The 23,522-nt window shown below is 42.6% G+C and overlaps 1 protein-coding gene across 1 annotated transcript; it reads left to right on the forward strand.

Moving 5' to 3' along the window:
* The first annotated feature begins 250 nt into the window (after positions 1–250).
* On the forward strand, positions 251–18,320 carry LOC134464234 (protein mono-ADP-ribosyltransferase PARP12-like). The gene is made up of 13 exons (XM_063217709.1): positions 251–1,211; positions 1,554–1,689; positions 2,776–2,861; positions 5,777–6,051; positions 6,402–6,452; positions 6,973–7,102; positions 7,550–7,715; positions 8,164–8,284; positions 9,118–9,214; positions 9,867–9,948; positions 10,586–10,716; positions 12,738–12,889; positions 17,749–18,320. Exons 1-13 carry the CDS (start codon positions 904–906, stop codon positions 18,318–18,320), a joined length of 2,307 nt encoding a protein of 768 aa, XP_063073779.1. The 5' UTR covers positions 251–903.
* Positions 18,321–23,522: the final 5,202 nt, after the last annotated feature.

Genomic DNA, 23,522 nt, shown 5'->3' on the forward strand with positions numbered 1-23,522 from the left:
ACTTTCGAGCTAAATGAAAGCAAACTGCATGCAGATATTGCGTTGTGTTGTTTGGTGAAAATTGTGGAAGTTGTCAGTAGTGGCTTGATGAAAAGTCAGTGGGAGGGTCACAAATGGGGTCCGGTGTCCATGGTCCGGGGGGTTGGGGGGTATTGGTGAAGGAAATTCCAGAAAATTAGACATCACTGCCAGTCCATATAGGCCTTACCACCAGTATAGGCCTAATTAAAGGCTACATTAGGCTACAGCTAGTCCAGTACAGGTATGCAGAATAGTCGCCAAGAGGAATAGCCACCTTTCTTATATGTGAGCCACAAAAACAACATTAGGCTACTTTGTTTGGTGCGTCACCAGGTGGCGGCACTTCACCACCCGTGGGACAGCTAATGCGCAAGAGTATTGTACCATCTACAGGCCAATTGTGTGAGTTGCGTTTTTGCTTTAGTTAAAGGGCTCAGTGGTGTCTGAGTGTCATCGACGCAGACATCCAAACTATGAAGATAGCCATATGATAGGCCTAACAGAACTAATAGCTCAATTGCCAGGTTAGTTACATGGAGCTCATTTGAAACAGAGCAAACGTTGCGTTGTTGGCTATGGAGTGTGCCTAACTGCACGGTCATCGTTAAAATTGTGGGGTTTTGACAGGCCTTCTGTAACTAGGCCTACATTAATAACAAAAATATTGCATTTTTATTCACTTTGACGATAGACTAACTAAATGTAGACTAAAATGTAACTAAGGCCTAATTTGGATAATTAGATTCACCCAGTTTCGCTTTCGTTTCATCACTAGTTGGAGAGTGGAAAGCGGAAACGGGAACTTAAAAACAGCGCACCATTTACAACATCCAGCACTGCTAGGAGTCTTGAGTGAGAACTGTCCACACAGGTGCGGTTGCGATGATGTCTGAGGCAACATTTATTAAAAAGTTGTGTAGTAACAATGGATCCATGCGTTACGACGATTTGGTCAACGGGCTGGCAACAGATATCTTTTTAGGAGACGGATATGTTGCCTTCAACGATGACACGAGCTGTCTTGAAAATAGCGACATGTTTTTAATAGACCAGTCCACAGGCGACAAAAGGGTCATCGCCAAAACCAAAGTTCGTGTGTGCAAGGCCAGAGATTGTGTAGCTCCAGGCTGCGTGAATTTGCACCTTTGCAAGAAGTTCCTGTTGGGAGACTGTCCGTTTGGTAGAGGACGGTAAGTTACTGTAACAAAACTTAACTGTGTGCCACCTGCATACAGCTAGGCCTAAACATAACAGTGACACAATAATGGAACAATGTTTTGGCCTAGCCATTAATATTTGACTTTGACTGACCTATTGTCATTCCTACTGACAACAACAACATAGGCTACTTCAGCATAAGGACAAGAAGATTAACCCGAAATGATGTCGGTCCTTAATTTTGATATTGAATTATGCTTAGTCATGCAAAACTCAGCAGCACTAAAGATCATATTTTGCCATCGGATCTGTGGAATGCGTCATTTACATCTCAGTTTACACACCGAGACACAGTATCTGTTTGTCCTTTTCAGAAAACCATGTCGGTTTGGTCACGACCTCATGTCACCGCACAACGCTCAGGTCCTGGGAGCCTCCAACCTCTTATTGCTGGACAGGGCTGAGCTGTGTGTTCTGCTGATGCAAAATGACACCTCTTTTCTGCCACCGGTAAGCGCCTTGCTGTGCAAGCAAGGCCTAATCCCCAAGCATTTCTTCCTTTTTAGCCATTCTCCACCTACATTCTTCTTCCGTACAGGTCAAACCAGTCATATGAAGCTGACAGTTCAAGTTCAGGTTATGTTCTTGCAGACAGTGCATTCAAACCCGAAGGTGGATTTTGTTTGAAGTAGGCCCATTGCCCTGAGCTCCAGAAAAGTAGGGAGCAGATGCAAAACAGCTGCCTTTGGACCAGGAAGGAAAACATCAGTTGTTATGTAAAGGGCCGATGGTAGGCCTACTTGGTGAACAGGAGAATTGTTCATAGCCTGCAAAGTTAATCAGCAAGCATGTTTTAAGTTAGGCACTTAGCTGCCTAAACACAGAAGTTGCGGTGTAGGCATTCTACATCTAGTCACATGAGCTTGGTCGTGTTATAATTAGAAGATGGCATTGGCCTATCATGTAATAGATAGGCCTACTGATGGAGAGACATGGAGACAGACATGCATTATCTTGGAAAGCATGGCAGTTCCACTCTGGGGTGGATTGTAGTGGACATAAGAACAGAGAGGACACCTACTACAAATGATTTCCAGCTATTGTGTTATTTTGAAAGCTGTTGTTTTTCATTTCCTCTTAAGCCACTATGTCACAAGTACCCTTAATTCAGACAACACCAACATTAGATTTAATGTAATACTGTATGACTTCGGGTTAAGTTAAACTGCAAAATGAGTCCCATTGTTGTCAATGAACTAAACACACACAGTCTCCACGTCTCTGCTTCTCTTGCTCTTGTCCTCGAACTTCCATTTCCTTCCCTTATTTATCTGCATGATCATGTACTCATACACATAACACATCTTGTTCATAAAATATCCCTCTGTCCCTTTGTCTCTCTCTCTCTCTCTCTCTCTCTCTCTCTCTCTCTCTCTCTCTCTCTCTCTCTCTCTCTCTCTCTCTCTCTCTCTCTCTCTCTCTCTCTCTCTCTCTCTCTCTCTCTCTCTCTCTCTCTGTGTACACACACACACCTCTTACTTCTGTACTCTCCAACTCTACCATTGAGTCTCACATGTGTAACCTGTGTGTGTTCAGGTGTGCTACAACTACAACAATGGGCCGGGCCAGTACGGCAGGTGCGAGGAGGCTGAGGGGTGCCGCAGACTGCACATCTGTGAGAGGTGAGTTCTATCAGAGACAGCGGAAAAGTTAGAGACGAATCAAGTGCTTCCCGGGATCTATGTAACATCAGATGAACGCCCCTTTAGGAGACCAGTGTAATGGAGGCAAACTAGCAGAGTTGGCGTGGAACGTTGGTAAACCTCCCTCCCAAAGCCTCATACAGTGTCGATGCCGTAGGGCTGGGGGACTGGTCCTTTAGTCCAGCGGTATCGTACTGTGCCTCCCATTTCCGAACCGATGTACTTGACGAGGTCACACGTTCGCGCCCCGAGGGGGACGAACAGGTGAAAGATTACCTCCGTCACACCAGCAGAGGTTGAAAATAAATTCCCTTAGCGCTATAGATGCTGATAGTGCACATCTTATGCAAGCCGCCACCATACGCCACAGAAAGAGAGGAAGAAGTAGAGGACAATGCCCCTCAGTAGAGTAGAGTAGTTTATTTGTCACATACAATGCCATAACCTTGATTACAGTGTGTAGTGAAATCACTGGTGGTGAAACTTGTGCAGAAATCATAAAAAAAAATGTGAACTTAAAAATACACACCTCAAATAAATAAGCAGTATAGAAAATGTCCATAGATGTGTCGTTCGACGCAAAAGTTGGAGGCGTCGCTTAAACTGGAAGCGGACAGCTGTGCAGTGTCCGGTAAGCTCCTGGATAGATACGAGGTGGCCTAGATGACTCTGTGAATACATCGTTGGTAGCAAAACGGCAGGCTCTCACCCCACAGTGCTCTCTGTGATGGTCTCCATTCAGCTGGTGTCCGTGGACCTCTTGTAATCTTCCCTCTGTAGTGCAAGGCCTGTCGGGCTGATATCTCTTCTCTCCCAGGCCGGTTGGTATGCACATTCTGAGACCGAACTTGAGCATGAGCACACTCCTTTGCATTTTGGTTTGATTTATCTTTCTACGAGACCAGTCATTTCTCCACCTTTTTGAGCAAGCGCCCCTCTGACCTAATCATAAGCCTTCCAATGCCCCCTTAATCTCATCATAAGCCTGCCAACGCCCCCCTTAGTTTTGAAAAATAAAAAATGCCCTCCAATGGGAACTAAGCCCTGCCCCCACTCAGCTGTATCCCTGTTTCAAGCCCTAGCCCCTATTGCTCTGTATGAAGGGACAAATTGGAGGGGGTAGGGGTAGAAATCAGGAATGGGATTTGGCCGTTCTGTCCTTACTGTACGTACAGCAAGTCACTCAGGAAAAGACTGTCGCATACATCTTGCGTCGTGTTAGAAAGTGAAGGTGAAAGTGTCCCGTACCTAATCCTCGATTATTCAGTGTCAGTAACAGCGTCATGTAAATTGTCACAATTATCTTAATCATCAAAAGGCGCTGGCCACGGGCTGCCAGCTAAATCTAACCTATAGCTTTAGACACCTGTGGGGAGATCTGTTGCTGTTCCTAATCCTTTATAAATCACTCTCGTGAGGTAAGTGCGTCCTCTTAATTAAGGAACACTGGGACACCTCTGATACCGCGACTCGGATTGGATCACAGGAAGAACTAGAGCAGATGGAGTACTTGGTTTAACCTGAGCAGGGGCGCTGACAGCTTTGCCTCGGCCAGTACAAAGGCATCTTGAAGGCCTCCTATCTCATTTCTACGTACTTGACTTGAGCCCTTTGCCCTCCCTTGGGTAGGGGTGCGTGATGTGGGCAAACAAAATCTATATAATTTTTAGGATCTTAACAATCACAATATTTTGACCACATCTTTAAATAATACTTGCTTAACGATTGCCATGATTACAATGACTGAAAGAATAATTGCAGTGACACAAGTTTTTAAGAAAAAGTCAATGTCTTCAGCCCTTTTCCAGGGATGCCGGGGTGAAATTGGTCAGGGGGACAGATTTCTTCAAGGCAGACTTTAGCATTAGGCTTACACATGAAGCCTGAAAATGATGAGTCAACACTGTATATAATGAAGGCTTTTACATAAGAAAAAGAAATGGCATTGGTACCAGTTCATTATTTCAAGCTTGCTGGGGTATTTGGTGTTGTAATTCGTCCTGTGGCCCTTCACACGTATCTCTGGTATCTCTTCAACCTTAGTTTGAATTTCCCCTCTAGGAGATGGGGGTCTAAGGTTGCATCTGCCCCCCACCTTGTCCTGACATCTTCCGTGCTTCTTCTAAACTTTTTTTTAATACATATGTGGAGGATTTGGTTTTCTGTGACATGATCTGGTGACACCCAGGCTGTTTTACGGATTGTCTTGTGGGGGAAACACTCCCTCCTATTACTGGGTAAAGACTTGGGTCCCTCATTTTGGGCTCCAATCTTTGTGTTAAAATCCTCCATTAGAATGATGGGGTCCCTGTTTCCAATGTCATTGAGAATCATCCTAAATGTCTCCTGCCAATGGCAGTTATTTTCAATAAAATGGAAGAAACGTCTGGTGCCACACGGATGTCCGAGGACTCTGATGAAGACGCATGTCGAGGCGTTAGTCTAATTGCACTGAAAAAATAAACAACAGAAAATAGACATCCGTGTGGCACCAGATTATTCTTCCATTTATTTATGATTTAGTCCTGCTCTGGTTGCACTGGATTGCCACTTTGGAAGCGCGGAGTATTTATTTCCTTTGTTCGGCCCTTACCTTCTCTCATCACTGGGTGCATCCCAATATGTGACCTTGCCTCCTCCACTTGTGCTTGTCTCCTGGCCCCTCCTCCGTGGAGAAAACGATAAAGTTTCCCAGCTGTCAGCCTCGCCACAACAACTTTTGAGGGACTCTTTTTCATTCACCATCCCAATTGCAAATGAGAAAAAGACTTTACAATTGAGCTTTTGCAAGATATTGAAATATAATGCTGTTGTCAGTGATGTCATCATGACGAGAAGCAAGTGGAGGAGGCAAGGTCGCATGTTAAAACGCACTCACTGTCTTTGTTTTCTAGGTACCTGAGGGGTGACTGTTCCTGCCCGCGTGCCCATGACTTCCTCGAGCCCCACCCCCTGCGTACGCTGCAGGACCGTGGGGTGCCCATGAGTCTCATGGTCTCCATGAAGGACATCTACTCCAACATTGAGGCCATGAGGGGGCGCAACAGAGGCAGGCCTCCGCCCTCGTCAATGAGCGCTGGGCCCGGTGCTCGCAACCATGCTGGCAGAGGAGGTGTTGGTGGTGGGAGCAACCAGGCTGGTGGGTGCAGGCCTCCAGAAGCCACAAGAGGTACTGCAAGTGTTATTCACTGTAACCATGGGTGCAGTTACATGCAAGGAATATTCTGTGTGTCGCAAGGCAGTATTTGTAATGTTACTGAACTTGTTTTACACCGAATACTGACAATACTCCATTTGAAATACCCCACTCAGTGCATGCTCTAAATACCTACAGAAGAGATCTGGTGTGATTTAAATCAACATCTCTGTTGTTTGAGGTTTACTAGATGTTGGAGTTTTGCTTGCACATTCACACTTTAGTTGGGGGTTTTGAACTGGCTTGTTGGCTGGGGTGGAATTTTGATTTAATTTTCAATCGATATTACCATGTTGGTCATGGTTTTGCTATTTCTTTTACAGACAAAACTGAGATCTGCTTGTTCTTTGTGAAGGGACACTGTAAACACGATGGTAAGTTTAAATGGACCATTTGATCATTTGTGGCTGTAAGGCCAGGGACATACTCTATGCAGGATACGGGTGCGTGAACGTGTTGCCATGCAAACTTTGTTAATGTTGCGCGTGGTAGTCTCAATGTACGCAGATGAATGCGTACGGTGCAATATTGACAAAACCGGGAGGGCCGATCCTTCGAACTTATATGTTGAGGTCGAGATGGATTCAAACAATGATGGAAAACATTAATGAGAGCCCCGTTGGCTATCTGCCCCCTAGATTATGCCTCCAGTACTGTGTGAAGTGCTCCAGTCATCCTGAAGCAAGTATGTTTAAGTATGTCGCACACAGAAAACATGTCCCTGGCCTTGGAGTAAAGCAGAAAGCTTTAAAATTATCACAGTAATTCCATGCTGAATGATATTTTTTGTATTTGAATGTGTTCTTTCTTTCTTTCTTTCTTTCTTTCTTTCTTTCTTTCTTTCTTTCTTTCTTTCTTTCTTTCTGTCTTTCTTTCTTTCTGTCTTTCTTCCAGACTCCAAGTGTTACAAGGCCCACTCTGCTCTGCCGTACCGTTGGGAGGTGTGTGATGGTCAATCTTGGAGTCCACTGGCCGATAACGAGAAGATCGAGGAGGATTACTGCAACCCAGCCAAGATCTACAGGTAGGGAGGACATTTTGATTTCATAGGCAGCCGTCAATGTTAATTGTGAATGGACTTTGTGGACATTCCCGGGTGCTGTTTGGTGTGACATTTGGTGAAGATAGTGTGTCAAGCCTGTGTTAATCTGAGGAAGACCTCAGGCCATTTGCCAACAAGTAAATAAACAAAAAAATAACAAAAATCTGAGGATTGTGCAATAAAAAAAAACATTTATACCATTCCTTTCAGTGGTTTGACACTGGTTTTGTCTAAGCTTGGTTTTAGTATGACTGTTTGTTTATATTTTCCACATTGAACTCCTCTCATTCTGAACCCCCACTAGCATCCTAGAAGGTCATGGCAGCCAATAGACATGTGGATCAGAGTCTTGCATTATGTCATGATACCAGGAAAAGAATCCTTAAGAACTCTTCTCTCCTCTCCTTTCTCTCATTGGTCCGCGGTCAGTAAGGGGGTGGAGCCGGTGTGCTTCGACACGATGACGCGTGGCTTGCGTCGCGTGCGGCGTCTGTCCACCGTCTCGTCTGTGCTGCAGCCCACCTTCGTCCTCACCACCCAGTGGGCCTGGCACTGGGAAGACGAGCATGGGAACTGGATCCAGTACGCCTCCGCAGTAAGGAAAATCAAGCACTAATATGGTGCTTATTCATATGGGATAGCCAACTACTTATATGGCCGGTCATTTAGGCCTGGGCGAAAAATTGGTTCAAACTCTGAATCAAGTTGTGGTACCAAATTGATACTTTTTTTGTCTGAAGATTTTTTTTCTACCCTATCCCATACAGATACATTTAAAAAAATGTGGATATCTAATAACAGGGAGCAGCTACTTTGTTTTGGGAGGTGAATTGAGTTTTTATTTGAAATAATTTTTTGAAGGTGAATCACTCTGCCCCACTGTCATTTCCAGTACACCACGAGCTACTACAAGTAATAGGCCTATACTTTTTCCTTTCCAGTATGCCACCACAGTTGGGGATAAAAATAGCACTAGAAAAATTGAATTGGTAAGATTTCAGCAATATACTGTAAGTCCATCTATCCCAATTATGTGTTGTCAGGCCGGAGGACACAGTTTTGCCTCCATAACGAGTGAAGACCTGGAGCAGAAGTATCTGCAAGACCCCAATGCAGTGATGGAGTTTACAGCGGGCTCCCAGACATATGAGCTCAGTTTACCAGGTAACTAGCAGCACACACCACAGTCTGTTCAACTGCAGGTAGTAGAGCAGGGGTGGGCAAACCTCTCTGTTTCAGGGCCACATACACGTGAGTGGAGGACTGCATTTTGTATCAGCAGGTATATTCTCCGTTTACAAGGTAACTAGCACATTCCGATCTGTGCAGCTGCAGATAGTGACTATCTATCTGAGATACCATGGCAACCAGGGATGCGTTTCTTGAAAGTGTAGTTGGTAACCAGTTAGCAACTTGGATAGTTGGCAATGATAAATTGCATCGCAAACAACAAATTAGCAAACGTAGTTAGTAACTATGGTTTCGATAAACACACCCCTGGTTAGGACTTACCGGTATATACAACATATCTGATGGCAGCCTTGTGCTAACATTCCAATCAGGGTTTATCACTAACGCTGTTGGTGTGGAGACGCCAGGTCAGTGACCTTTAACAAAGAACTTTGGACACACATAGTAGACACAGAAGAGAAGAACTTATTGGTCAAGTTGTGGTGCAACCTCATGTCAGGTGGTTCAGACAGTCACCTGAAAATATAATGAATTTGACAAATCAAAATGACTTGATATGTGTGTGGTGGTGTATTTCACACAAAATCTCTCTTTTAAATATTTTGTATACAAAGGGAGAGGAAGACTTTTAAGCCCACCCTGCTATGACCAAATACGATTCAGACAAACAAAACATGACATGCAAGGTAGCCAATATTGTAAATGTAAAGTATTTCAGTACTACTTATAAGTAGAAGAGAAAATTCTGTATAGACCTACGTGTTATGTCATCATGACAAATGCTAACTTGGTCACGTCTTGTGCAGATATGATCCAAACCAACAAGCGTTACGGTACCAAGAAGCTGGTCAGGAGGCGACCTGTGTTTGTGTCTGCTGCCGATGCTCAGCAAATCAAGACCAGGTAAATCTCTCCTCTCATCCTCTCTTTCCTCTCTCCTCCTCGCTAAATCTCCTCTCCTCTTCTCCCCTCTCCGCTCCGCTCCTCTCCTCTGCTCTCCCCTCCCTCTCTCTCCTCTCTCTCCTCTCCTCTCCTCTCCTCTCCTCTCCTCTAATCTCCTCCTCATCCTCTCCTCTCCTCTCCTCTCCTTTCCTCTAATCTCCTCCTCAACCTCTCCTCTCCTCTCCAGTCACCCTACACACTTTGTTAATTTGAAGGTTTCTCAGAGAACTTTCAGGTGGATCATAGGAGAACCTACAATTTCTCAAAGGAACCCTACACATTAAAAATGGCAGACATTAGAGATAACAGCTAATGTAATCATTGCTTGTATGTCGGGTGTTGGGCTTTCCATGATCAGGAAATTAAAGATGTGAAGATTAGTGTGTGTGTGTGTGCGTGTCTGTGTGTGTGCATGTGTGCCTGTGTGTGCGTGTCTGTGTGTGTGTGTCCATTTTTTTCATGTGTCTGCATCCAACCACATGCACAAAGGAAGGTGTACATGTTTTTTCACTCATTCAGTGACAGGAAATGAATTAAGCTGAAGTGATTTTATTTGTGTCCTATTTATAACCTGCTTGTGTGTTTTCCTTTTTTGTGTTGTTCCCCTTGACAGTAAAAAGGCACCCAATCGATCCAACTTTAAAGCAGTTCCATCTCACTGGGACCAGGCCCAGACACCCGAAACTGGATACAAGGTAGACTACTTAATTACATAATATGCAGACCCAAAGACGCAGACACTGATAGCAGAAACTGGATATAAAGTAGGCCTGTTCACATAATGTGTAGACTTAAGACTTGGATACAGATATCAGAAACTGATACAACCTGGACTTATTAATTTACAATACTGTTGCATATTGTACAGCTGTAGAGGTGGGCACCACACGGTCAAAGGTTGAGCATCACACGGTCACACAGTCAAAGCTCTGACTCAGTTGGGTAGTTGTATCACACTTTTTATTGAACTAGAGGAGTTGTGCTTTTTATATAACACAATATTACAGACCTTACCTAAAATATTTAGTGCGTGTAACATAAAGAAATCTTTTTTCAGATTCTGTCCATTTTTAGACTTAGCAATTGCCTTTTTAATGTAATAAATATGCTGACGTTTGTGTAAACAATTTTTTTATATAGGTTTTTGGTCAGTGTAGTGTTGGAAAATGGGAAGGGAATATGTTATTGGATAATCTCAGTAATTGCTAAATTGTTTATGGGGCTATTTTAAGATATTTGAAGTACAGACTGTAATTTTTAACAGTATAATACAGTATAAGCTGTTGTACTGTATATATTTGAAACTGTTTTAATCTGGCTTCTCTTGTGCAGAGAGTGGCTGTGCAAAGTGGATCGAGTGAGTACAGGGAGATACTAAATCTCTTCAGCTCCACCATGCGGGGAGTCAACATCGTCTCCATTGAGAGGATCCAAAACAAGTCACTGTGGGAAGTCTACCAGTGGTATGTATACCATGATAGATATATTTATTTTTTATTTTATTTATCATTTGTTAGTTTTCCTGTATATCGGTATTATTCTCACATCCATAATGGTTACTTCTCATGGTTGTTGTGAAGGGGAATGGACCTTTCTATAGCCACTCTCTAAAACCATCAACTGACCAATCAATAAAATGGTAACTATGCTAAGTCAGTCACAACAAACTGACCACTCTATAGAGATGGGTGGTATTTGTAAATCCGATAGGAGGTATCCAACGACTTTGGAGGCTTCGGAGTGAGATTCTCTCCATCTCCAAAGCCCACGATGAAAATTGCAGGTGTGGTTTGAAACAATGTGAATGACCTCGCTGCCAGTTAAATGACATGAATTAAAATAGAATTTGTTTATTCTGAGCCAGCCGTGATGGCTAGCAACAATAACAGCCAGCTTTCCACAATGCACCTAGCCGTCACTTGAATTTTAAGGTATACTGTGCAGGAATTTGTCAAAAAATGTACTGCAACTATGCTGCTCATTGACACTGGGTATTGCCAAATTCGGTCTTTTCATCAAAGTTTACTAAGTAATAAAGTAATATATTCTAGTATGGCCCAAGTACAGTCTTTTTTGCAGCTAAAAATGGCTATTTCTGGAAATTCAAAATGGCGGACCATGGAGAAGATCCCCCTTTTCATGTATGAAAAGTGCAATTTTTCCAGTCATAGTGAATACTTTGAATTTGATGGTGGTGGTAAGTATTCATGAATAAGGTAACATTTGTGAATGGGTAGCATGGATTCTAGAAATAAACAACTAAAAATCTCACACAGTGTACCTTTTAAATTTAAAGCAACGTTACACAGTGTGTTATTGTGCATTGAGTGTCAATATTATGTGTGTCATAATAAAAAAACAACTTACCAAGAGTCATGAAGATGCTGACCCAACATCAAACAATAGGTACAGCCTGCAACCCTACACGGGTTTGTTACAACCATTTCCACATAACTGCTGCACTTGTCCACTCTGCAAACAGAAATGGATAATTGACCTTTCTGTGCTTGTGTACTTTGGCAAACAATTGATATATGATACCTTACATTTCCTACATTTAACTGCATAAAACTTCAATCTGGAAGTCATTGTATTAGTACTCTTTGCAAGAAGAGTCATAATATTAGTTCTCCTTGTGCTCTATTCTGGCGTCTTTCACAAGACAACACCCTGGAGACCTATTTCACTCTGCAAAAGAGTGGCCTGCACACTGAGTATAAAAGTATTTTGGTTACACTTTACTTTACGGATCGCTAATTAGGTGGTAATTTCATGTTAATTTCATAGTTATTTCATAGTTATTTCAGGGTAATAACTGTTTGTTTTTAGTAACAACAGCAAAATAACCATACAGTTTCCAGTGCATTGTGGTGACACCCTGATGACTCGCAGCACGGTGACACTTTGTTGACACACACACACACACACACACACACACACACACACACACGCGCACGCACTAGAAACTGTATGGTTATTTTGCTGTTGTTACTAAAAACAACAGTTATTATCCTGAAATAACTATGAAATAACTATGAAATTAACATGAAATTACCACCTTATTAGCGATCCGTAAAGTAAAGTGTTACCAGTATTTTTTTTATCCTATACCTTGTGCACACCACTCTACACTACCTACTACAGTTGTCTGGCAACTGATAGCTACTTTTGTGGATGTGTGCATCTGAACTTTCCATCGACTGCGGAAGATTGTGAGTGGGTTGAGCCAGGTATCAATGTTATCAATGACGTCTATTAGTAATGGACCGCTGACGTTCGATTTATTCTGAAGTATAGAGGTCAGTGATTGTAATGTCTGTCTGCCTGCCTGTCTGTCTGTCTGTGTGTCCACCCACAATGCTTTGGGACACCTCTAGTGACTGGCCCACACACACACACACACCACGTGGCTACCTTTGTCAGCGGCCAGGATTCTATCTCTGACTGCCCTTCTTGTTCTGCCTGTTTTAATTGTCTGAATTAGGCAAAAAGAGCAGATGAAGAAGAGCAACGCTGGGAGAAACGTCCTGGAGAAACAGCTATTCCACGGCACCGACTCCAAGCACATCGACGCCATCTGCCATCACAACTTTGACTGGAGGATCTGCGGGACCCACGGCACAGCCTACGGCAAAGGTCAGTCTCTGTTTTAAGAGATATTTGTAAAAATCTCCATACCTAGCGTTTTTTTTAGCTGTGTGCAGTGTTTAACCAGATCACACCGCACTCTTGATTAAAAGGTGCCAAACATAAACAAAAACTGTGTAAAATTGAAAGAAAAATGTCTGCACACTTAAATCCCCTTTGTGTTCTTTTTAATAATAGGCCAAGCTTTCAGTCTACTGACCTGAGGAAGGTGAGGAAAGTCAGTAGACTGAAAGCTTGGCCTATTATTTAAAAGAACACAAAGGGGATTTAAGTGTGCAGACATTTTTCTTTCAATTTTAAGCTGTGTGCAGGGCACGCAACTTTATATGCTACTATTGTAAGTTGGTTGACATTGACAGTCCTGGAAACTGAGGGTTTGCACGTGAAGTTGGTCTGTTGGTGTTTTACTTTTCATCTTGATTGGTCAGTGTACACTGTATGTGTTTTTGGCTATGCTTCATGTCCAGAGTTGGCACCACCTATGGAAAAGGTCAGTCTCTGTTTTGAGAGCAACTGTTAAAAACTCAGTAGCCTGTATTGTGTTTTTTTTTGCTGGTCTTTTCTTTCAACTGTTTGGTTGTGATTTGGCTTTGGTGTGGCATCATTTCACGTGAAATCAGACACTTTGGGGCCCGACCGACACAGATTTTAGTAAAAACTTAGAGAAAAAGCAGAACTGCATGAATCTGGCACTTATACAATATTACGGGAGAAACTGACATGAAAGTTAAATTAAGAGGATAAGAGACCTTGATTATGTCAGTCAAGTTAGGCCATTTAGTTCAATTTAGTCAATTAACGGCAACTGTCATATTCTGAACTTTTCACAGAGGCAAAAGAGTAGATGGTCCCCAAAATGCATTTTGTGTCCGCCCATCTGTCAACGGTCAGTGCCTGTGTGAATACTGAGTTAGTACCCTAGAAACCATGTGCAGGGCACAAAACTCTACACTGCTATTGTACGTCAGCTGTTTTGTCAGACGTGTTTGTCAGATGGGTTTGCAGATGATATGTTTTTTTGCTTTGTTTGTTTGTTTTTTTAATCCTCAAACACCACAGTTCACACCCAACTGCATGCTTTGCTTGGCTTTGCTTGGCTTGTCTTCCCTTCATGTTTGCTTAGCTTTGCTTTGCTTTCATTTTAGGAAGCTACTTCGCCCAAGACGCAAAATACTCGCACCTCTATACCGTCATGTCCTCTGGCAGAACGATGTTCATGTGTCAGGTTTTGGTTGGAGATTTCACCCAAGGAAGCGCAAGCTACCTTCGCCCACCTTCCAAGGACGGCGGGCAGACTGTCTTCTATGACAGCTGTGTGGATAGTGTCTCTGACCCAAGCATATACGTCATCTTTGAGAAGCACCAGGTGTACCCGGAGTACCTTATACAATATGTAGAAGACTTGGGATCTGGTTCATCTTTGCCTGGGCCAAGGTCTGTGGTTAGCAAGCCATTGACCTCACCCCAGACATCCACAACAGCTCCTGGTTCATCCGGTGGACATCCCAGGGTTAGGAGTTCTTCGACCAGCTCAGTGCTCAGGTCAAGACCAGGCTTGGCCTTAGCCCGTCAGCTACACCAACCACAACCTCGATCATTTCAAACTCTAACGACTAAGTCATCCTTTGCACAACCACCATCCTCGGCATCCGATTCAGTCAGTGTGTATCCCAGGGTGATGAGTGGTTCACCCAGCCCACCTCGTAAGTCAAGACCAAGTCTGTCCTTAACTGATGGACCTAAACTACAAACAGCATCATCCAATCAACCTCATGACCGAAAGCTTTCCTCTGGAATCGGGGTTGGCTCCTCAAACTGCTCCTGCGGTTCCCAAAACGGCCTCAAGGCATTGACATCAGCATCAACTCAGCCCAGTGTCCCTCCCAGGGTTAGCTCACTTCTGAAGCCAAGGCCAAGTCGAGCTCAATCCAAACTGGTTGATTCCTCCACAGCTTCAGTGTCGTCTGTCGACCATCCCAGAGTTATGAGTTCTCCAGACAATTCACTTCACATATCAAGACTAAGTCTGTCCTTTGATCATGAGCAACAACCACAGAAAGCACAGTCATTTCAATATCTAATGAATAAACCCTCAGCCTCTGCCCAGCAAATGACCTCTGAGGTTGATTCACAGAGTGCCAATACCAAGGTTTTGAACCCTTCAGTCGGATCCCTTTACAAGCCAAGACCAAGTTTGGCTAGATCTGTTCCGTCTTCCCTAGTTGGGTCTTCTGTCGCTTTGGTGTCCTCAAGGGACCATCCCAGAGTTATGAGTACTTCCGTCCTTCAGTCAACCTCACCTGTGCAGTCTCAACAGCAAGCACTTATGTCATCAACTGGCACTGGCCAAGACCTTGCCCCAAGACCCTCGCTTGGTCCATCACTCAGCCACCGAGACAGGCTAAAGAACTTAGAGAAGGACCTTGAATCTCTAATTGACAGGTTGACCAGCTGAAATGCAACAGTCTGATACATTTTAAAAATTTTGATAAATTGATTGTATTGTTTACATTGTATACATTGATTGTTGTTGTTGATTTTTGTAATTCTGTGGCCTAAATCACAACAAGAACATTTTTTAAGCACAGTAGAAATACAGAATTTTTAAGGTTGACGTTTTTATGCAATTCTATTGGTTTTATTGTTGTTATTCTTAATTTCTTTTCTCTAGATTCAAGGGCTTTGAAGCGTATGTTTAGAAAATAAAGCTATTTTTACTCAATTATGGTGTGAGCGATTACTGTAATTATGGTTTTGTATTTGTTCATCGTTTTACAAACCCTCTCAGTCTGGTCTGTTTTTTGATGATCTTTAAAAAAAACATTGCAATTATGTAACAAGATGAGACAATGTGTGCATTCCCGGAAATTAGTCCATTCATGTCCTTCCTGGCATACTTAATTTGCTGGAACTCCACTAAACTATTATTTGCAGTGCCATGTTTGCCAAAATGGGCTTGCTACTTTTTCAGGCTTCAAAGAGAAGCTCAGTTGCCAAAGATGATGACCCAGAGGAATGAGTGTCTTCACAGACAGAGTACAGAGATTGAGCTTAGCATTTTCACAAAAAAACAAGTGAAACACCATTGTAAACAAATTATGGATGACTATGCCTTCCCGTGCAAAACGGATGACGATACCTTCCCGTGCAGATGCAATTTACAAAAAGGGTCGACAACGTTTGTATTTCCTAAGGAAACTTAACTTTTTTTAATGTTGACAACACCATTTTGACCTTATTTTACAAGTCTTTTATTGAAAGTGTTCTTTCCTATGGTATGGTATGCTGGTATGGTCACTCTAAAGTGACGCATAAAAGTAAACTGGGTAAAATTGTTAAAACATGTGGGAAAATAATGGGGCGTCAGCAAAATGAGCTTCATAAACTTTATTTAGATAGATTAACAAAGAAAGCGGATAAAGTTTGTACTGACACTACCCACCCCCTCTCAGTTAAGTTCCAAACACTCCCTTCAGGACGCAGGTATAGATACCCCAATATTAGAACGAATAGAGCAAAGAACTCCTTCATCCCCATGGCAATTAACGAATTGAACAAGATGTGGGAGATACATTCATGACATTATGGACTTTCATATTGGGTTAATGGATGCATTTGACCAGTGGTCTGTATTTATTACGTTTTTATTTACATAGTAACTCTATGTTTAGCTATTTATTGAGTGTATTTGTTGTACTGTATGTGTTTTTATTGTAGGCCTATATGTTTTTATGCCATTCATTCTGCTGTGCTGTAAATCAAATTGCCTTTTAAAGGACATCAAAGCTTTCAAGTCAAGTCATGATGGATTTTGCTGTTTCATTCACTAGAATTTGGGTTGCTACCTCAGTGGATTTGCACTTCTTTGTTTCACAATTTCTATAAAGATGAAACCCTTTATCTAGTAAATACTTGAAGTGCTTGAAGTGACCAGGACCCCGTTTCCTGAAAGCATTGTTGCTAACCAGTTAGCAACTTAGTAAATTGCCAATGGGAAATTGCACTGCTACCATGGAAGTTGCTAACTTACTTAGCACCGACACTGTCCAGAAACGCACCCCTGGTTGGTGCATACAGCTGAAACATCACACACACACACACACACACGCACGCACACACACACACTTTCCACTGAAAATAAAATAAAATGACATCTACATGAACTTGCACTACAATGAGTATTTTTCATGAAGTCACAATTAGACATTGCCTTCATCACATACATACACATACACACACTGCATACTGTATATGAACTTAGCGGCATATTCTGTTTGAATTTAGGGAGCTACTTTGCCAGGGATGCCAAGTACTCTCACAGCTACACCTTGGACATTTGCATGAAATCAAACATTGTCTATACATAACCATATCATACATTATACACACAAGCAGTCACAAACACGCATACAATTTTGCATGCAGTGTGGTAGATGGACTTGTGTATTCTGTGTCTGATATTAGGGAGCTAATTTGCCAAGGATGGCAATTCCTCCCATAGCTGCGTGGTGAACATTTACCCAATTAAACATATGTGGCCTAAATGTATGGTACAAAGACTTCTATACAATAGCAATAGGCATACACACACACACACACACACACACACACACACACACACACACACACACGCGCGCACGCATACATTCTTGTATTATGGTATGTAGATGTGTGTATTCTGTGTCTGAGAGCTACTTCACCAGGGATGCCAACTACTCCAATATCTACGCCTAGGACATCATAATTAAATACACAATTAACTATGTACAATATGCACTCTCTCTCACACACACATACACATTTGAATATACAGTTTTACATATGGTGCGTTCTGTGTGTGATTTTAGGGAGCTACTTCGCCAGGGATGCCAAGTATTCCCACAGCTACACGGCGGACGCTGCCTCTGGCCGCAGGTGCATGTTCGTCTGCCGCATCCTGGCAGGCCACTACACCACAGGTGACCCCAGCTACCTGCGGCCGCCCTCCAAGGATGGTGGGGACACCGTCTTCTACGACAGCTGCGTCAACGACTTCCACAACCCCTCCATCTTTGTGATCTTCGAGAAGCACCAGGTGTACCCGGAGTACCTAATTCAGTACGGAGAGGGGTACGCCACCGCCACTGCCACTGCCACTGCCTATGCCCAGCCACGCCCCATCACCCGGTCCGCGCCAGCACCGAGAGCGGCACCGGTGTTCACATCCAACCCAGCACCGACAGCATACTCCTATTCATACGCCTCATCTTCTGCCTCCGCGCGCCCTTCGTCATCTGCTCAGCCACCCACAGCCGCAGCCTATGCTTCCTCCTCCTCCTCTTCCTCACGCAACACCACCTACTACGTCCCGTCTTCCCCCTCTGCCAGATCCACCTCTCCCAGGTCAAAACCTCAGGATAATAAGTGTGTCATAAGTTAGTAGTGAATGCTGCCATTTTTGGTTCTGTCTTTTTCATGAATCTGAGTGAATTAAATGGAGAGTGAGAATGAAGACATTTGGTTGAGCTTAGAGGAAGCTAAGATGAACATGAGGGAAAACACTACATAACAAAATTGCTTTAATTAGATTTGATTAAAGTTAGATTAGTTAGTTAACTAAAATTAGATTTTTAGATTGAAACCACAGCTCTCAGGGTGTCTGTAGAACAACATACCACATGTTTCAAACACACAGGTAGGTCCTGGAAGAGGTTGAAGAGAAAAACCCTGCCATGTCCTGTGCAGCCTGAGGGGGGAGGAATGTGCCCATGGGGAAGGATGTACAACCCCTGGCAAAAAGTGTGGAATCACCTGTAGTGGAGGATGTTCGTACAGTCGTTTTTATTTTATAGAAAAAAGACGGATGACAGAAGTGACACAGAACTGGTCATTTCAAAGGGCAACGGTCTGGCTTTAAGAAACCCCAAAAGAAATCATGAACTGCAATTTTGTTAGTTAGTAATAGTTACTTTTTTTAGAGCAGGCATAGAGAAAAGATATGGAATCATTCAACTCTGTGGAAAAAATATGGATGACAAAACAAAGAAACAAGAACAAACAAATAGATGTAGACAGTAATTGTTTGTTTTTTTGCTGGAATTTTCTGTTTATTTTGTTAATGTTTAAAACTATAACCTTTTTAGCTTTTACCCTAATATCTTTGTGAATGTGAATCAAATGGTTTTATCTGTAAATAGTGTGTGTGCGAGTGGGTGCAGGTATGTTTGACTGCACACATGTATCAAGCCATCAGCCTTAAATAATAAAAATGTATTTTCTATCACATGAAATGAAAATGAATTGAAAAATGATTGATTTTTGACTCCTGTTATATTTGTCATGTCCTTCACATGGAGAAATAAAGGTTCACATTTTGTTTTTGTACCTTAAATGGGTTCTGAACATTCTTCATGATACCATATACACCGTATACAGTAGATGGACAAGATATAAGATGCCAGGCCTGTACATGATTTTAAAAAGTGTTCTGCATATACAATACTCCAGCGACAAGTGAGGTAGAGGGCATTCACAATATCAGTGAAGGAGAAATGGATCCAGAAATGTGTGGTAGGTACTCAAGGTAATTTTATATTGCCTTTAAAGTGAAGAACTGTACATCTTGTCACAAGAGTGGGAAGTAAGAATGTTGAGATTACATGAATATTGAATGATGGTGTACTTTTTTAGAGCTGCTCTATACATAATATTTATCCATAATATATATTTCAGTTTAGCCTACTCCTTTTTTCTGTTATCAGGTATAGATAATACACTTTACTTTAATGTTCCTTTTTTAGTCTATCAGCATGTACAGTATATCACGAAAGTGAATACACCCCTCACAGTTTTGCAGATTTTTGAGTATATCTTTTCATAGGAAAGCATTACAGAAATGTAACTTTGACACAATGATTAGTGACCTTTTAACAACATATTTAACCGCTTAAATTTCTTGTTCACTCAGAAAAAAACAAAATACAGCCATTAATGTTTGAACATGTACTCACAAAAGTGAGTACACCCCAGATTAAAATCCGGTAGAGAAGGGGCTATGTTGGCTCGAATCGTCTCGAAATGAAAAGGGATGACAAGGGAGGTCATCAGTGTGCGTTTCAACCTTTCTTTGCATTGAACTTTTACATTTTGAGTCTGCATCTGGCTTAAATAGATTGGTGTGAGATTTGAATGCAATCCTATGGAGAATATCATGATCTGCTTCAGTAGTCACAGTGCATGTTGACATGCATGTTTCTTTTAGGTGTATTTCAGATTGCCAATGTTGACAGCATTCATGCATCCCCAAACCATGTCAGTCCCACTACCATGCTTGGCTTATGAGAGGATACACCTTTTTTGTAAAACTCACTTGTTTACCACCACACATGCTTGACACCATCTAAAGCAAATTTGTTTATCTTGGTCTCTTCAGATCACACAACATGGTTCCAGTGATCCATATCCTTGGTCTGTTCATCTCTCTTGAGACCAAGATAAACAAATACAAAAAAACATACATTTAAAACAACCACAACACCTTATTAGGAAAAAAACTATTAATTAAAATAAGTGAATGAATGTGGTTTAGAAAAAAAAAACAAATATGACTTTAAAATGTTCCAATGACACAAAAGTATCAAGACCAACACTTTGTTGCAGGTACAATGCAAGTGCATCATGTTAGATGCAAATTAAAGTAGGCTACATGTGTTGCCAAACTGTTTTCTAATTAATGGTCTAGGTCCTTAAAATACAGTGTAAGCCAGGCATGGGAACAATCTGCAATCTAATGTGAACCTAGCCAGTGCTATAAAATATGACACAGATTTCCATTGTTGGCCATCATTGAGAATCACAGATGACTTCCTGTTTGTCCTGATCTGATCGCTGCTGATTACGCCAATTATAGCAAAACTCAGTTTGCTGTAATTATACTGAATTATGTTCTGGATGATAATAGAAATCCAGGCACCCCTGCTACACAGTGCAAGATTACTGCACGAGACAAGGCCCTTAGGCTACTGAGCCTTCGGACCAAGAGAAGGAATAGGGCAGGAGGAGAGAATTATGGAGACCAGGGGCAGAGCTATCGGGAGGGCGAGCAGGGCATTTGCCCCGGGGCCCTCCCTTATTCCTGCTGGGGGCCCCATTGTGAACTTGGCTGGCTATATGGGGGCCCTAAAAGTGTCTTGCCCTGGGGCCCTGTGTACAATTGTTCTGCCACTGATGGAGACGCAGCAGCCAGCGTCAGCAAGACATCTTGGAGGACGGACGACCAGACCAAAAATAAAACCTTTAGATGTAATATGCAGTGTTTAGCATAATATTTACTTGTACCTCGAGACATATTGCGGTGACGACGTGAACAAAAATCAAATAAAAACTCAGATGTAGTTAACTTGTGGCAATGATTAAAATAATATTTACTCGTACTGTATAACACATTTAATAAAAAGGATGCACCTTAGGTCAAAGTGCCTCAGCAGCTTCGCAAATGCTTCAGCACATTCTTACTAGGCCACAGGACAGAAATGCACAGGGCAAGCTTTGTTTTAGTCTGGCGAAATGAGGAAAATACACCAGGACTATGTAGAGCACTTCACCGTGCTTCCAATGGGAGCTCAACTGCTGGAGTGGTACAGTACAAGGAAAGTGTCTTTGTGACAGTCAATCTAGTTTCTCCCATCTTATCCTGCCTCTTGCCTTGGTGTCGCTCCACCGTCATGGAGAAAATCATAAAGTGTCCGTACCGTCAACCCAGGCAGAGCAACGTTTGGGGAGCTTTCCAGCTTTCAACATCCCGAATTCAAATCAGATCATGACCTTTGAATAGCTCTTGCAAGATACTGAATAAAACTTTGATCGTCAACGAAAACAAGCCTTGAAGCATCACAAGTCGATAAGCAACAGGAAAGGAAGGAGGAAGGACCTAGTTTGACTCGCCCCCTCAGTCTCTAAAGCAGGGGTGTCAAACTCATTTCAGTGTCCCGTGTAGTGGTGTTAGCGCACCAGACAAGGATGGAGGATGGCCACAGACATCCAACTAATGCCAAACATTTTTTTTAAAACCCAAATGGCCTGTCATGACAGTGTCATTCAGTGGCGTGCACAGACATTTTGGGGGGGCAGGTGCTCGAGGGCGACGGGGGGGCAAGTGGAACTTCCACCTTCCTGACTATAAATGCTACATATTGTGACATTTTTGTCACACGCACTTGTATATGCAGGGGCGGAGCTATAGGGAGGGCGAGCAGGGCACTTGCCCCTGGGCCCAGGGCCCTCCCATGTTGTTGGTGGGAGCCCTATTATGAGCTTGGCAAGCTGTGTAGGGAGTCCTATAATTGTCTTGCCCTGGGGCCCTGTGTGCAATTGCTCCGCCACTGTGTGTATGATAATGTCAATATGGACCGCTGTACATTGTGATAAAAAAAAACATTCAAAAGGGCATTTTTTGCACAGTAGGGCAAAGGTGCAGGTGCTTTAGCTCAACCTGGTCTCCATATGTGCACTCCTACACAGTAAATTTGCCAGTGTTAATTTTGCAGTGTGAAGGCTTATGAACACTATTGGAGTAATTCCAACACCAAATGGAGTGAGACGCTCTCCACACAGTAAATTCTGTAGTGCTCATTTAACACTTAAAGAGTTGATTTGACATCATTTGGACTTAAATGAACTCTCTAAGTGTTGAATTAATACCGCAACATTTACTGTGCAGTCAGTGACAAATGAAGTTGTTAAATTGTGTGGAGTTAGAAGTACTCCAGAGAGCCCCCGCCTCCTCGAGGTGATGGAGTTTGTCTGCGCCATTGTATGCTCCCCGAAACTGCTTTACTCTTTATAGTGTTAGCTTAACACTATAAATCTAACATCAGTGTTTAACACTGATCTGGAGCAGGACCAAATAGACACTAGAACAGTGTTAATTTTAACTCTTTAAGTGTTATTTTAGCACTACAAAATTTACTGTGATATGAGCTCAGGGGCCACATACAGCCGATTTTGTCTCAAGTGGGCTGGACTAGTAACGTAATTGTGCCTGGCACACCCAACCCAAACATCTACATGGGTAAACGCACTGAAAATTAATTTGTGATTAGATGAAGTGATTAATTGCAATGATTCTTGCTTGAGACATTAATCAATACCTTACTGACATGGGGACCGAAACATTTTTTAATTTGGTTTTGCTTTGGCCCTATTGTAATGTGTGCAAGCAGAATTTTGGTCACAACCTCAACATTACAACAAGGTTTCCCCGCTGTCAAGCAGCTCTGAGCAGCCTTTTTGAAGGGGATTTTCCCCCATTCAATAATCTGATTGGTAAACACTTTAAAACGTATTCTCTTCTTCTCTTGGCATAATATCGTGTCCACAACTTATCCCCCTTGTCCAGAGAAAGACAAAAAAAATCCTTGCCCTGAAAATCGGGAATATAGATGGAAAACGAAAGCATCGCAGCCAGTGGGCAAAGTGGTCTTATTTTGGTGTATCAAGATTTAGGTTATGCTCTATACCAGGACCAGCAAGAGGGCCCTACTGAGACCGTCCTGTCTATTAGAGGTTTGCCAAGCCAAGATCCATCAACACGCATAGTGGAACAGCCAGTCTACTGTAGCCTACCAGGCGAGTCCTCCTTGTA

The sequence above is a fragment of the Engraulis encrasicolus genome, chromosome 15, assembly GCF_034702125.1.
Source record: "Engraulis encrasicolus isolate BLACKSEA-1 chromosome 15, IST_EnEncr_1.0, whole genome shotgun sequence".
NCBI classification, from domain to species: domain Eukaryota; kingdom Metazoa; phylum Chordata; class Actinopteri; order Clupeiformes; family Engraulidae; genus Engraulis; species Engraulis encrasicolus.